Source organism: Acanthaster planci, linkage group LG14 (assembly GCF_054643075.1).
Source record: "Acanthaster planci isolate LZ-2023a linkage group LG14, COTS_SCS, whole genome shotgun sequence".
In the NCBI taxonomy this organism is placed as follows: domain Eukaryota; kingdom Metazoa; phylum Echinodermata; class Asteroidea; order Valvatida; family Acanthasteridae; genus Acanthaster; species Acanthaster planci.
The window spans coordinates 651,574-664,247 of record NC_141790.1 but is presented as its reverse complement, the minus strand read 5'-3'; the positions used below and the strand labels follow the sequence as shown (position 1 = coordinate 664,247).

The following is a 12,674-nucleotide window of genomic DNA, read 5'->3' as shown; positions in this document are numbered from 1 at the left end:
ACTCTCGTCTTTGTGATGAAACTGGCGCTAAGCGCCGAGCTATTGCCGTGCCGAACCTCTAAAAAATCCTATTATATGTTCTGAACTGCAGTGGCAGTTGCTCTATGCCGACCTAGATTATACGCCTGCCAAACTTAATTGACGTCTTTAGCTTTTGTAATTCACACTTTAACTTGGCTGTCATTAAAGTCAAACAATTTTTTATTTATTCAGTTGGAAGTGCGTGTTTTATAAAATTCGGGACAAGGTTTTGCATAGCGGCCACCATCTCTGAAATGTATTGGTGCAAGGCGTTTCTTCTGTAACTAAGCGAAAGCTTGCCCCTAATAACGAGGTATACCAACAGTGTCTTTAGTATGGAGGATTCAAATTGCTACGTTAACGTAAATTTAAAGAACTTTATAAATATTCAACTCGCAAAAGGCTTAATCAGTTGATGAAAATGTCACACTCAAAGTTGAGGACATGACAATATTAGTTATCTTCAAGCAAATTTGAATTCTCAATTCTGATTGGTCAATCCTTAGCAACAAACAGTGTGATATAAAACTGTATTGTACGGTTCATATCAAACCCCAGGACACAGACACGCTACATTATTCCGTATTCCACAAGTGTGATAATGTCACACTGTTTGTTGCCATGGATCGACAGAGATCGAGTTTGCCATGCACGTAAATTTCCCTATGGTGTACTTTTTTGCTTTTTTGATCTCTTTTAGGACCCGAACAATACGGGCGATTCACAATAGTGCGCCACCAAGAGTTTGCAACACGTTGGCCAATCATAACGCCCGAAATTTGTCGACCCTTTCCAAACGAGCAGTGGGTCGACAAATTCTGATTGTGGTCGCGCATTGTGATTGGCCAACGCTGAAACTCTTAGTGGCGCATTATTGTGAAACGGCCGTCATTTTGAAATTGTATGTTTGCCATGAAACCTCGAATTTGCAAATACGAAAGTGGCAATGTGGCTTGCGGGCCGAGGAGGACCTGACGACAGCATACAATGACATCTGTTGAAATTCTAATGATCATTAATAGCCCTAACCATCCTTGATCCAGGAGGACCCAGGACTGTTAGGGTTAAACATTTCTGGTTATGAAATCAATTAGGACTATAAATGTCGCCTAAAGACCTTGCCCAAGTTGAAAACTGCAGTGTGAAACAAGCAAGTTCAGTTCACCACCGGCCTCGACCCAGGCTGTGGACTTTTCCTGTTGTAAAGTGACAGTGCTCAGGCAATCGACGGTTCACATACAGCGTTGTTAAGGCCTCGATGCACAAAAAAACGAGTTTTGTACGTGATCCCTTAAGTTCCTTTTGTGAAGGAATGAATAAAAAATGTAGCCCGTCAGAAAGTTAAAACCAGATTATCTAACCGGCCTTGTCACAACCGGTTTTATTCTTTAGGCCCACGAAAATATCACGTTTTGGTTTTAAAGTTAGACATTTTCTCATCAAATTGCTTATTTTGGAAATGATTTGGAACACTTCGAGATAGGCACAGCCTCGTGTCAACCTAAAATGTGACCCGCTCTGTGAAAATCAGTCTTCAGGAAGACAATGTTTTACGTGTCCGTCTTCATGGCATTCCGTGTTCGCCCTTCCCACCTTCTTTTAAAGGCGTTGGGAACCAGCGAATTCGATTTTGCACCCACAAAATGTGCCCCAGTGGAGTAATAAATAAAGGGATGCATATTATTGGTGACGTATCGTCCCAAATCGGCGTCCAAGATAATCCCTAACAATGTCCAAGCGATCGAGATATCACGTTAATATCCAAATTTGGCCCAAGCATATTCACTTGAGTGGACTACCATGACCCACATGCATATTCGTAGAATGAGGTACAAAATAACCTGCAAAATAAAAATGTTGGACGTGGGTTCAGTAAAACCCTAGAGATTCATTGTCCATCCAGGGCAGCACATGAACTGCTGCCTTGACCTACAAGTTGCGCAGTCAGCTCTGTCGATAGCAAACAGAACGGTCGTTGCACAAAGCACTTGTCCGCGGAGGTCGTAGGACAGCATTTTCAGGTAAGTGTATGCATAAAACGTCGTAATGGTTAAAAGGTTATTTACTGGAATTTTCATCCTTTCTGGATTCTCGATGCAAACCTCAGTGCCATATCAAACATTGTGGTACCACATCATTTAGTCGGGCAAATGCTTGCTAACGCAACAAGGAGACATGTTCATCGTCGATGAAAAGAGGGGACATTTTATGTTCGATCCTATCATACTGTATGCCTTTCAATAAAAACCTTCTTCACGATTTCACTCTGAATGAACTGCACTGAACCACGCATTGTCTCCAGTGTTGTCGCAATACAGATTTTCACCGTGGTGAGCATTCTGACTTTCCACCACTTATATCTGGCGGCAGTCACTTGATTTAACCCCAATTTAATGAGAACAGCCTATACTTTCAGGTTATGCCCATTATTCAAACGTCAGGTCGGCAAAACAGTTGATTGTTAGCTTAGTGCCTGTTATACGGATCGGCACACCTTAGGGTGGTAACTAGTTAGGCTTATAAAAAACAATCAAAAAAACCTTCGAGAGTACGGTGTATGGTGAAAAATGCCCACTTTAGTAACGCTTTCGAAACTCGGTGCTTTGTTGGTTTAGAAAGTCTGTGCACAGTGCAGGGAGAGAGAGAAAAAAATAACGCCCTATGGCTTGCCGGGAGTGTCTGATAAACTGCTGCGCCCGACCAGAAGGTGTTTTCTTTTGGACTTGAACCCTAAGTTCCCTTAAGGGGCCGTGGATCCCTGAGGTGTAGATGTTGCATCCCTTCTATGTTATGACCAGGAGAGGCGCAAAGAAATCTTACGTTTTCAGTTTTAACCAGAATGGACACAGGGCCCGAAGGCAATTCACTTTATTATTGGTACGATAAAAATGCTTTATCAGCAAGTTCGTGTGAATATGTTTTACATGTGCTTGCACTCTGCCCTATTTTAGGGACATGTACAGTGCATAACAGGTGGCAGCGTCATTTGATCCAGGGGGCTTTTTTTTTCTCGGGCCTGTCACCATATTTGGCGGCATGCATATGAAATGCAAAGCACATTCTTAAACCAACGAGAAACGTTGGTGGGTGCAGTAGTGGCCTGATTTTGGCGCAATGTTTTCACTTTTGTTAGTCATTGAAAAGGCAATAACGATTCTGTTTTGTGCACACTTCTATATACGGTATTAGTAAAGATATTATGGCACTGAAAATTGAAAAAAGAAATCTAAGCCCTTGCCCTCCATTCTTAATCAAATAATAGTTATCGGTATTGGCTATTGGAAGATCTCTGCTGTAATCCAACGATGACTTCCAAAAATTAAAGTCAAGCAGGAAATTGTTGCTATCGCCCTTTCAACGGAAAATATTATTGAGCACCCGCAAATTTCAATAAAGTGCAATTTAGCCCCACCCCCGCCCATTTTTACTCATTCTCATCACGTATGTTTCAGAGGGAAATTATTAACTGCACGTGTCCCATTTTTAGGGTCATTTGCATGTGTAACGAAGGCCATAATTCGTGCCAGGGAAGCAGCTGCTTCATTTCATGAAATTTATGTCTTTTTTTCACTTTTGGAAATAGAAAAACATCTGCCTGAAATATTTTCAGGGTAAGATAAGGCCTTTTCCGGCGTGTTTTGTGAAAATAAAAATTGAGAAATAGCACCAGAGTGATCAAAACTAGTGATTTTTGTGAAAAGCTCTTTTCGTAAGCGGTAGTTTGTTTACGTTTTGATGCCATTTTTGAATGCTCGAAACATAGAATTGAAGTTTTCCTGAAGTTTTCAAAAGTGGGCTGTGGTGGAGGAAGGTGTGAAGATTTCAGATTAGCTGACCGTGGGTTTTGCGCTAGATTTTTTTTTTCTCTTCCCGACCGGACGCGCTTGCATATCGACCTAAAACTCAACATTGATTCTGTTCATCCCGCATAATCTTACGGCCTTGTGAGCGTAAGAATTCAGTGACTCAGGAACGAAAGACGAACGCAATAGTACAGTACGTTAACATGAAGTTTATTACTTCTATCCACCATTGTAACACTTCCAGGAAATGTTGAAATTAACCTTATATATCCCCAGTTTAATATGTACTGTAGACGCATGAACCACATGAACATGTACATGTACACCGGCTCCAACGAGAATTTCCATGTGGATGTACATGTGCATGTACATGTACATGTACGCTGCGGTACGCGGTCAACAGGCCGCACTCGTGTACCGTGAACGGTAGGCCTACTTTTACGTGGCTATCGGCTTTTATGCACTGATAAAACACGTAGCTCGCACTGGGCTGAAGTATCGAATATAACTCACGAAAGTCGAACAAAAAATCTAGCTAGATAAAACTGATTGTATTGTGTAGTTGAGATTCTGGCGTGTCGTATGCAGTGTCTCACTGTTCTGGGAAGCTTCTGAAAATTAAGAAATTTAATGATAAAAAGAAAATGGAAATAATCTATCATCTTAGCATTGCCAACCACTTTGAGGCTAAATTTCATCTTTATGTAGCATTTCTTTCCATGATTCTGTAGTGTTTTATTCGGTTTAAGCCTTCTGGAGCACGTACAAAGATTTTCAAGGTGATCATTCCTTAACTTTGTGCAAATGAAATCTTCAAAACGAGAAGTCTCAACAGAGGATTGGCAAGTTCCAAAGGACAATTCCGTTTGGTTCAAGATGGTCCGGTCAAGTAACCGCCTCGCACGGTCGCAGTCGTTAATTTCCACACGTCGAATGAAACATACGTGTTATGCCTTGCATTCCCAGGGTCTCTTGCCGAGCTCAAAAGTGTGCACATGCAAAGCCTGGCTGAGACCCGTTTGTTCATGCTTGAGTCTGGCGTGATCGGATGTTCCTTTGCTCCATTGTCTTTGTGTTTCTTGCGCTTCCTTTGGCATGGTGGAAATCTACCCTGCGGCTGGCTGCGTGCCTGGACGTAGTAAGGTTCCCGGGAATATATTAAGTCAGTAACCCTTGGTTTTGTAACTGCCACCCTTCAAGATAAGTGTAAGCACTTTCATGCCCCCCACCCTCCAATCTTGTTCACGTGACGTGTTACTGGTTCACGTTCTTTAATTAGGGAACCGTGCCTAAGTAAGGGCGCCCTCATCCTTCCCATTTTTTTGTTTTACAGATACATGTCACGTACCTAATTAACATAAATTTGTTACTTTTTTGTTTGACCTTGTTACTTCCCGTACATTGCCAACTGTGGGATTCCTTTCTGAGGCTTCTAATAGCCTGCCGCAAGAGCTCCACCAACTTCTTTCTGCAGTTTCTTTGTATTTTAAAAACCTTCAGTACTGTTGTAACTATATTTTGTATGATCTTTTGTCGGAGAAATTGCGTGATTTTTGTGGCACAATGTGACGACTGTGATTATCCATCTTGTGTAATGTTGCACTGTAGTGGACGTATGTAATTGACAGTGCTTGCCAGACTTTTTAACGTGGTCGCACACTGTCAATATACTTATTTTGCCATCCTGCTTTTTGCTGACTTCTGTTCAAGAATAAATCGTGGTTTTAGATGTCATCTACTGTATATCTGTTTCTTGGATATTTTGAGAGTGCTTGTCCGATTTAATTAGCGTATCGTGGCCTCTTCCTTGAGAGATCCCCACCTCAAACAGTCGTCGGGCAGGCCTACTACATTCGTAAATTCTTGCACACGCCCCTAGCCGGAAGTCATATGACTCCTTGAGATGGAGGTTGACAATGGACCTTATAATAATTCATAATAATGCCAGCTTGATGTGCGTACATGGTGATGGCGGCAAAAACGTGAGGTAGATAGTTGGTGGGTATCGTTATCGTGTACAACGCTGCGGCTGTTCCCTGCACTGAATGTGAAAATCGAGATTGCAACCACGGACGTATATAAAAACAAACCTGGACTTGCAATGCCTTTGTATGAAATAGAAGCCAACCAGCCGCCATTTTACCGAGCCGAACACAAGTGCACGGTTGACTGGCTTCTATTGGGGAGAACAAAGGCGGGCATTGTCGGGCAAGCTTTGTATTCCGCTCGGTAAAATGGCTGCGAGTGGATTCAATGATCTCTATAAGCTGATTAAAAGCGGTGCGACTCCAGATTTTATAATATACGTCCGTGATTGCAACCTGAACATTTGAAGCAAGATATGGGACGGAGAGAACCCCTCCCTGCCGCCTTTGTGTTGGCCCCTGTTTGATCGGAATCTCAGGAATTCTTTACAGAATTCTAGGGGATGTGTTAGGTAATAATTGTCTACAGTGTGTATAGGAATTGGACGTGTAATGGGGGGGTACCCCTCCGTCACATATCTTGCCCAGTATAAACTGGAAACAGAAACGGCAAAATGAGCATTTTTTATCGGGTTATTCTGACAGAATCAACAGGTTGCTGACGATAGGAACTTGCACGATGTTATGGTTCTATTTTCCAGGTCCTCGCTGAACTTGGTACAACCTCACCAGAACGCAACATGAAGCTAGTGATTGCTTACTGTATGTTGGTCGTCTTGGCTATGACTTTGCCACAAACACAGTTGAGTGGGTTTTCCATCCCCCCCCCTCCTTCCCAACTCCCTCCCCCTCCACCCTCTCTCCCCTTATTTTTCTTTCATTTTGCACTCTGTTACAATTAAAAACAAAGTCAAAAATATACTACATCCGCATTATTGTACAGGTTTTTATCGTTCGATACACTCCCCCGAATTCTTGTTTGTGTTAAAAATTACTGAATGTCGACCCTGTTATTTCTGTTTAGGTAGAAGTTTGGGAAATTACTTGGTGCCGTTGGTAATGATAGTGTTAGTGGTGATGTTTTGGTCGCGGTTATGTTAGATTGTAGCTGCGGTGATTTTTTTTCTTTTTTGTTTTTGATACAGTTTTGCTGCAACTTTTGTACTCTTCTTTAATGTATGAAAACTGTGTACAAGTGCATCGAAAAAAATCAATTTTAGACGCTGAAAATTATCCATGCTTTCCTGGACAGCAGCGGGCGTTGTTTCTGTGATGCCATCGAGGGAAGACATAATTCAGTGCATAGGATTTTCGGTTCATACTGTGAGCCCAGAATTTACTAATTTCTGAGAGAGGGATGGGTGATTGCTTATTGCTGTGCACATAATGTCCAGCAAAATATATTTTTTGTGTGTACAAAACAACATAGAAATAAAGCTTTCTTCCTGGGATGACATCACAGTTTTGTTCATATATGGAAATGTTCATTTGCATAAAACCAAAAGGCAGTAAAATACACCTCGAAATAGTTAAACAAAAGCTGAAAATAAGATTGAGACTCAAAGGAGCATTTTAAAGAATTAGTGTACAGGTGTTTTTCGCTTGCAAGTAAAATTCTATTTACAGAAATCATTATAACCCCATCACTGATCTTGCAGGGCGCTTCAAAGGGCAAATGCTTCTCACAAAATCTCTTGAAGGAAATACGGCATAGTGGCTGACGCGCAAAGTATTGTGGGTTACTTGCTGTGCTAACGCATTTACATGTACATTAGGTGCCCACGTGTCGTGCGCACGCTAGTTTTTACCCGTGTCATTGTTCGAATAAACGCACACAAGTGTGTATTTGCCTGCAACTGGGGACCCCCTATTGTTCCTCTTTTGTTTGTACTTTAACTTTTTTACAAGACCACCCATATGTTTTGTTCACAGTTGTCAATCGGGGACCCTCTGTCAATCGGGGACCTTATTGTCCTCTATTGTTCAGGGTCCCCAATTGAATGCAGAAACAAACTCTGCCCAACTTGCGCTCCACAAAAAAAATAATGCATTTGCCCTTCCAGCAGTGGCGTAGCTTTTATTAGCGGGGGGGGGGCACAAGGGGACACCGTCATCTAATGGGGGACCAGCTTTCAGTGGTGAGGGTTTTTGGGGCGGAGGAGGCAAGCTTTTGTTAGTCCTGTTCAATATCCATTCATCCATTTCTAGTGGGGAGCACTTGGGGGACACCAGGAATTTGTGGAGGGGGGGGGGAACACTTGCCACCCCTCCCCCGTGGCTACGCCCCTGCCTTCCAAGCTCCCTGTAAGGGCTTCGGGAACGAGCGAAGACACGAAAGAGGTCCGTTTACAAAGTTATGGGGATACGTGACTCTTTAGAATATATGAGTATTTTGTTTTCTTTTCTCTGTAGGGGCGCAGTTTGTTCCTTCGTCCAGTCACGCCGGTACGTTGAAGGCTGTGGAATTTGGAGGTTGGATGCCTGCAACAAACACAGGTTAATTATGTAACTCTTAATTTACAGCTAAATTTGGCAGCCATTGAACACCCAAGAACTACCTTGTTTTCGTTTGTGCATTAGGTGAAGCTTGTATAACAGTAGGGAAAATTGATAAGGAGACACTCAAGGTACCACTGTGTAAATATACGTGCGTTCATCAATGGAACGTCCAAATCTATGCAGTTTCGAGGAGCAAAAAAATTTGGAAGAGAGCCAAAATTTCTTAAATTCTGTAGTCTTCATTGGATGTTAAGACGAGGTGAGATATCGAGCGACAAAGGAAACATGAATAGCCTCAAAGGCCGTTATTTGCTCTTGCCTTCGATGTCATGACCCGTTTCCCCAAGACCACCAATTCTTCGGTCTCTGTTCATTTTAGTGTCAACACTATGCAGCCCCAGTTCCTTCTTTTTAAGATAAAGCAATGTCCTTTCCTCATTTTAGACTCCAAAAGTCTACTAACAGTTGAAACAAATCCGTTTATAACCTGAACTCAATTTGAAACAGCCATACGTGGAAGTGCATATGGGTTTTAAAACTCCTCTGTGACAATCTGTTGAAACAAATCTTCTAGTAAGACGATTTCTACTTTAAGTTTATTTTCTTGAATCAGGAACTCGATCAGTTATCGGTGCTGCCCGGGATGGAGTGGGGAAGTCAGCGCTGGCTGCCCTATAAGTGAGTTCATGCACTTTTTGAATGAAACTGATTTTTTTTAATATGATGCTGGCTGGCTGCCTCCGTTCAAGTGGCGTAAATTTGTGGACGGATAGGTCTCCTCACCATCCTGGGACAATTCACCAGACATAATGTTCATCAAAAATCTGAACCAGGCTTTTAAATATGTATGTTAATGCACTCCCTGGAATAGTTGCAGCATGAAATGGCATGGTCTTCGGTAACACATGCTTTTCTTCTGGTTTGTTCATAACGTTACCTTTATCTGGTATTGATCCACTGAGCGACGTAATAGGTGTGCGCACGGATATTTGAGAATGACGTAAAGGACGCCCAACCAATCATTTACTCTAGAGCGCAAGTGGGCGCTGAGAGGATTTCTTTCTTTCTTTCAAAAAGTTGGTGAAGCGTTGGACAGTATTGTTTTACCCGCCAACGGGGGTTGCATGTGCACGGACGAACCAAGAGCTCAACAAATAGCTCACCTTCAAAATGACATTCGTTACGATTATCTTTTATCCACTACTGTTGCAGAGCTACCGGACCCTGAGCCTGAGAGTGCCGACCCTTAAGTGGAGAGACCAGACGATGGCTTCCCTCGACCTGTGTGAGATCAACGTTGAGTCTCCTGCCTGCCAACCCTTAAAAATAAACAACGCCCTGGTACTGAAATTTGTATTTAGTTCATCCGTGACAATCAACATTTTCATGAGAAAACAGACACAGGGTAAAGACCGACACAAGTTTTTGAAATTTTGTAGGAAGGCTGAACAATACTAGACTTTCTATTCAGTGTGGATGGATAACGTGCTTTAACCTAACATGCCTCAAAAACCCTGGCGTACTCTGAACCATTCTGAGTGGACAAGCACGATACGCCATGCAGGATTGGCTATTCAGGGGCAACTTTTGTAATACTGGAGGTGCAGGTAAAATGAAACTTTGCCTACACATCTTTTGTGCTTCTTCAAATACTTTCTCAAAATTGCCAACTTAATAAAGGGCAAGTTACCGTACTTCGCCCCGGAAGAGACTAATGACAAACGAATATCATTTTGGATTATGGATTGTTATGAACAAATAATGATAGGAACTTCAAACTGATGAGTGGTTTCAACCGCCTTAACTTTAGGGTGAGCGGTACCAGGATTTTCTGCCGTTGCATTAAGGTTGACTTATGAGTATAATCGAAAAAAACTTTGACTTCGGACTTATTTACTCAGAAAATACCAATCTTTTATCATCTGCAAATCATACAAACCAGAGTGAAAACAGTGGGCGCCATTTGTTTTTTTAATTTCCGGGAAATTACAAGTTTGTTTAAGTTGCTTCTACTTTTACAGCATGTGTTTTGTAATTGACCCTCCTGAATTTAATGTGTATTACTGTTCAAAATTAACGACACCCCTGAATATTGCACTTTTGCTGAGTCACAAGCGCCAATTTTTGCCTCCTCCCATTTTGACAGTTATGAAATAAAACGTGGGTTTTGAAGTAGCACTTGTTGCCGACCAGGAGAGAACGTTTGCAACCTTTGGCCGCCACTGCAAAAGGGCGGTCAGTGTTTGTAAACAAAAGAAAAATGTTTATCTGTGACAGTGGGGTCGGGAGAGGATTGGATGTGGAGAATTTGTGACGTCAAAGAACCTAAATGTCAAGTTATAAAACTACCCTTTTTGAATGGAAAGACACCTGGAAAGTGCAGAATAAAGAATACCAGTGTTGAACAAAACATATATTGCGGACTTTGGAACTATACTTTTCAACCGTAGTGGCGTATCCACATCTCGACATGAATCTTCAACCCACTGCTCAAGATCAGGCGGCAGTACCGTTTGAAAATGAAGGTGCTTTCAATATTAAAGCCATTTCCGAGTTAAATTTGAATAAAATCTGGTGCACTGAGTTATCTGACTGCATATAAACATAACAATTTGAATTCTCCAGAATAAAGACAGTGTTGCTATACCTCATGATTCGGGACAAGCTTCCGCATGGCGACCACCATCTCTGGAATGGACTGGTTCCTATGTGCCCTTCTTATCCATTGAGAATATGTGTATTGTTGGAAGGCATCTGTTAATGTGAGCAAAAGCTTGCCCCGGTTCACGAGGTATAACAACAGTGGTTTTAGTAAGGAGAATTCAAGTTGTTATTTTTACGTGAACTAAAAGAACTCAGTGAACCAGATTTGTGTAAAAGTTAACTCGCAAAAGGCTTATTGAAATCCCACAATCAACTTTCTGCAAATGGAGAGTATGGCGTTTGGAATAGGTAGGTATGCATGCACCTCGCGTATGTTTCCTTCCTCAACTTAATTTTTCTTATTGTTCAGGATCGTACACTGGAGCGCCAGTGAGCTTTCGTGATGGAAACGAGACTTTTGTCTAATCAGTACACTAGTCTTTTTCGAGCAGTGAAAATTTGTTTATTTCCTCTCTGCGTGCAAAACAAATCATGATATTCTTGCAATCGGGGTTTTCACAAAAATGTGAAACACATAACAAGCGTTGAACTAAAGGCCAACCTGATGGTTATTAGCAGCCAAAGGGTTTATTAACTTAAAAATCAGGTTCGCTGTGATTTTAGTCTTTCACAGAAATACATTGCTCAACCAAAAATCCAGTTGATTTTCGAATAGTGTAGAATTTAGCGGGGTTTAATGGTGTCGATAAAAATCGCTTCTAATGACGTTGTTGCATGAAATGGCTCCATGTCTCTTTAAAAAATCTTTTGCACTTTTTGCTCCATTGCAAATTTAAATGTGGGGTATATCTTCAGGTAAACCCTGACAAAAATATTTTAAACGGTTTATGTTGCCCTGTATGTTGGCAACATGCAATGAAGCGTCTCCATGTGAGACTACGGCATGCACAAGTATCGAACACTGGCTAAGGCTCTCCACTGCTGCCTCTTTTGACCAAAATTAAGCCAGGACCGCATTATTGCTACCCCTGTAATGCGCCGCCCCACGCAAACCATATATTGACTAAATTTATAACTAGCTTTATTGTAGGAATGCTTCCTCAATTGTCTTTCGTGGGTCACCCAGCCGTAAAGGGGTCCTTATTGTGCAAAAGACTTCCCAAAGCAACGGTAGAAATCTGTCAAGTCATAAGGAGTCGGGAGTAAATTTGTGTTCAACCACTTGAGCAGTGAATCGTTTTGAAGAGATTTTGGCGCCTTTACCTTCAGCGAACAGTGCATCCCTCCCACAAGCAATTTGTCGGAGCTGGAGAGTTGAAGTCTGGAACGATAGGTATGTTTAAGCCCACGTTTAAAGGTTAACAGAAATTTAAAAAAACATTTAGTTTACGTGAAGTATTTTAGAATAACAATAAATACTTAACCATTTCAAAAAATCGTAAATGCAATTTTTACCCCATTAATCGTGACCCAAACATGATTTTTAAAAATCCCGCGTTTCCCCGCCCACATAAAAATCCCCTTTTGGCCGTTCGCGCTCCCAGGCTGCTTTGATAACGTCATCGGCCGAACGCCTGTTATACCCATGTAGTTTACTTTCACAGAATTTCATTTGTGGCTTGGTATCCAGCGTTGTATTAACACTAATCTTTTTTTTTAAGGTTTTTTTTTTGGTACGGTTGCGTGAAGGCTTGGAAATTTACTGTCACCGCGCATTTTGTATGGAGACGGAAACAGACGGCTGGCATTGGCGGCAGAAACTATCTACGCTCTAGCAAAAGGTTACATGACGAGGTGACATGAATGTGGCTATTGTGATTCG

General features: G+C 41.8%; 1 protein-coding gene across 1 annotated transcript in view; it reads left to right on the top strand.

Annotated features, from left to right (window-relative positions):
• LOC110977920 (uncharacterized) overlaps window positions 1-12,674 on the top strand; it is a 53,401-nt gene that overhangs the window by 35,531 nt on the left and 5,196 nt on the right. The window contains exon 2 of the mRNA XM_087145711.1: window positions 6,451-6,551. Within this exon, the coding sequence (XP_087001837.1) occupies window positions 6,451-6,551 (101 nt within the window). The remainder of the gene's footprint in view (window positions 1-6,450; window positions 6,552-12,674) is intronic.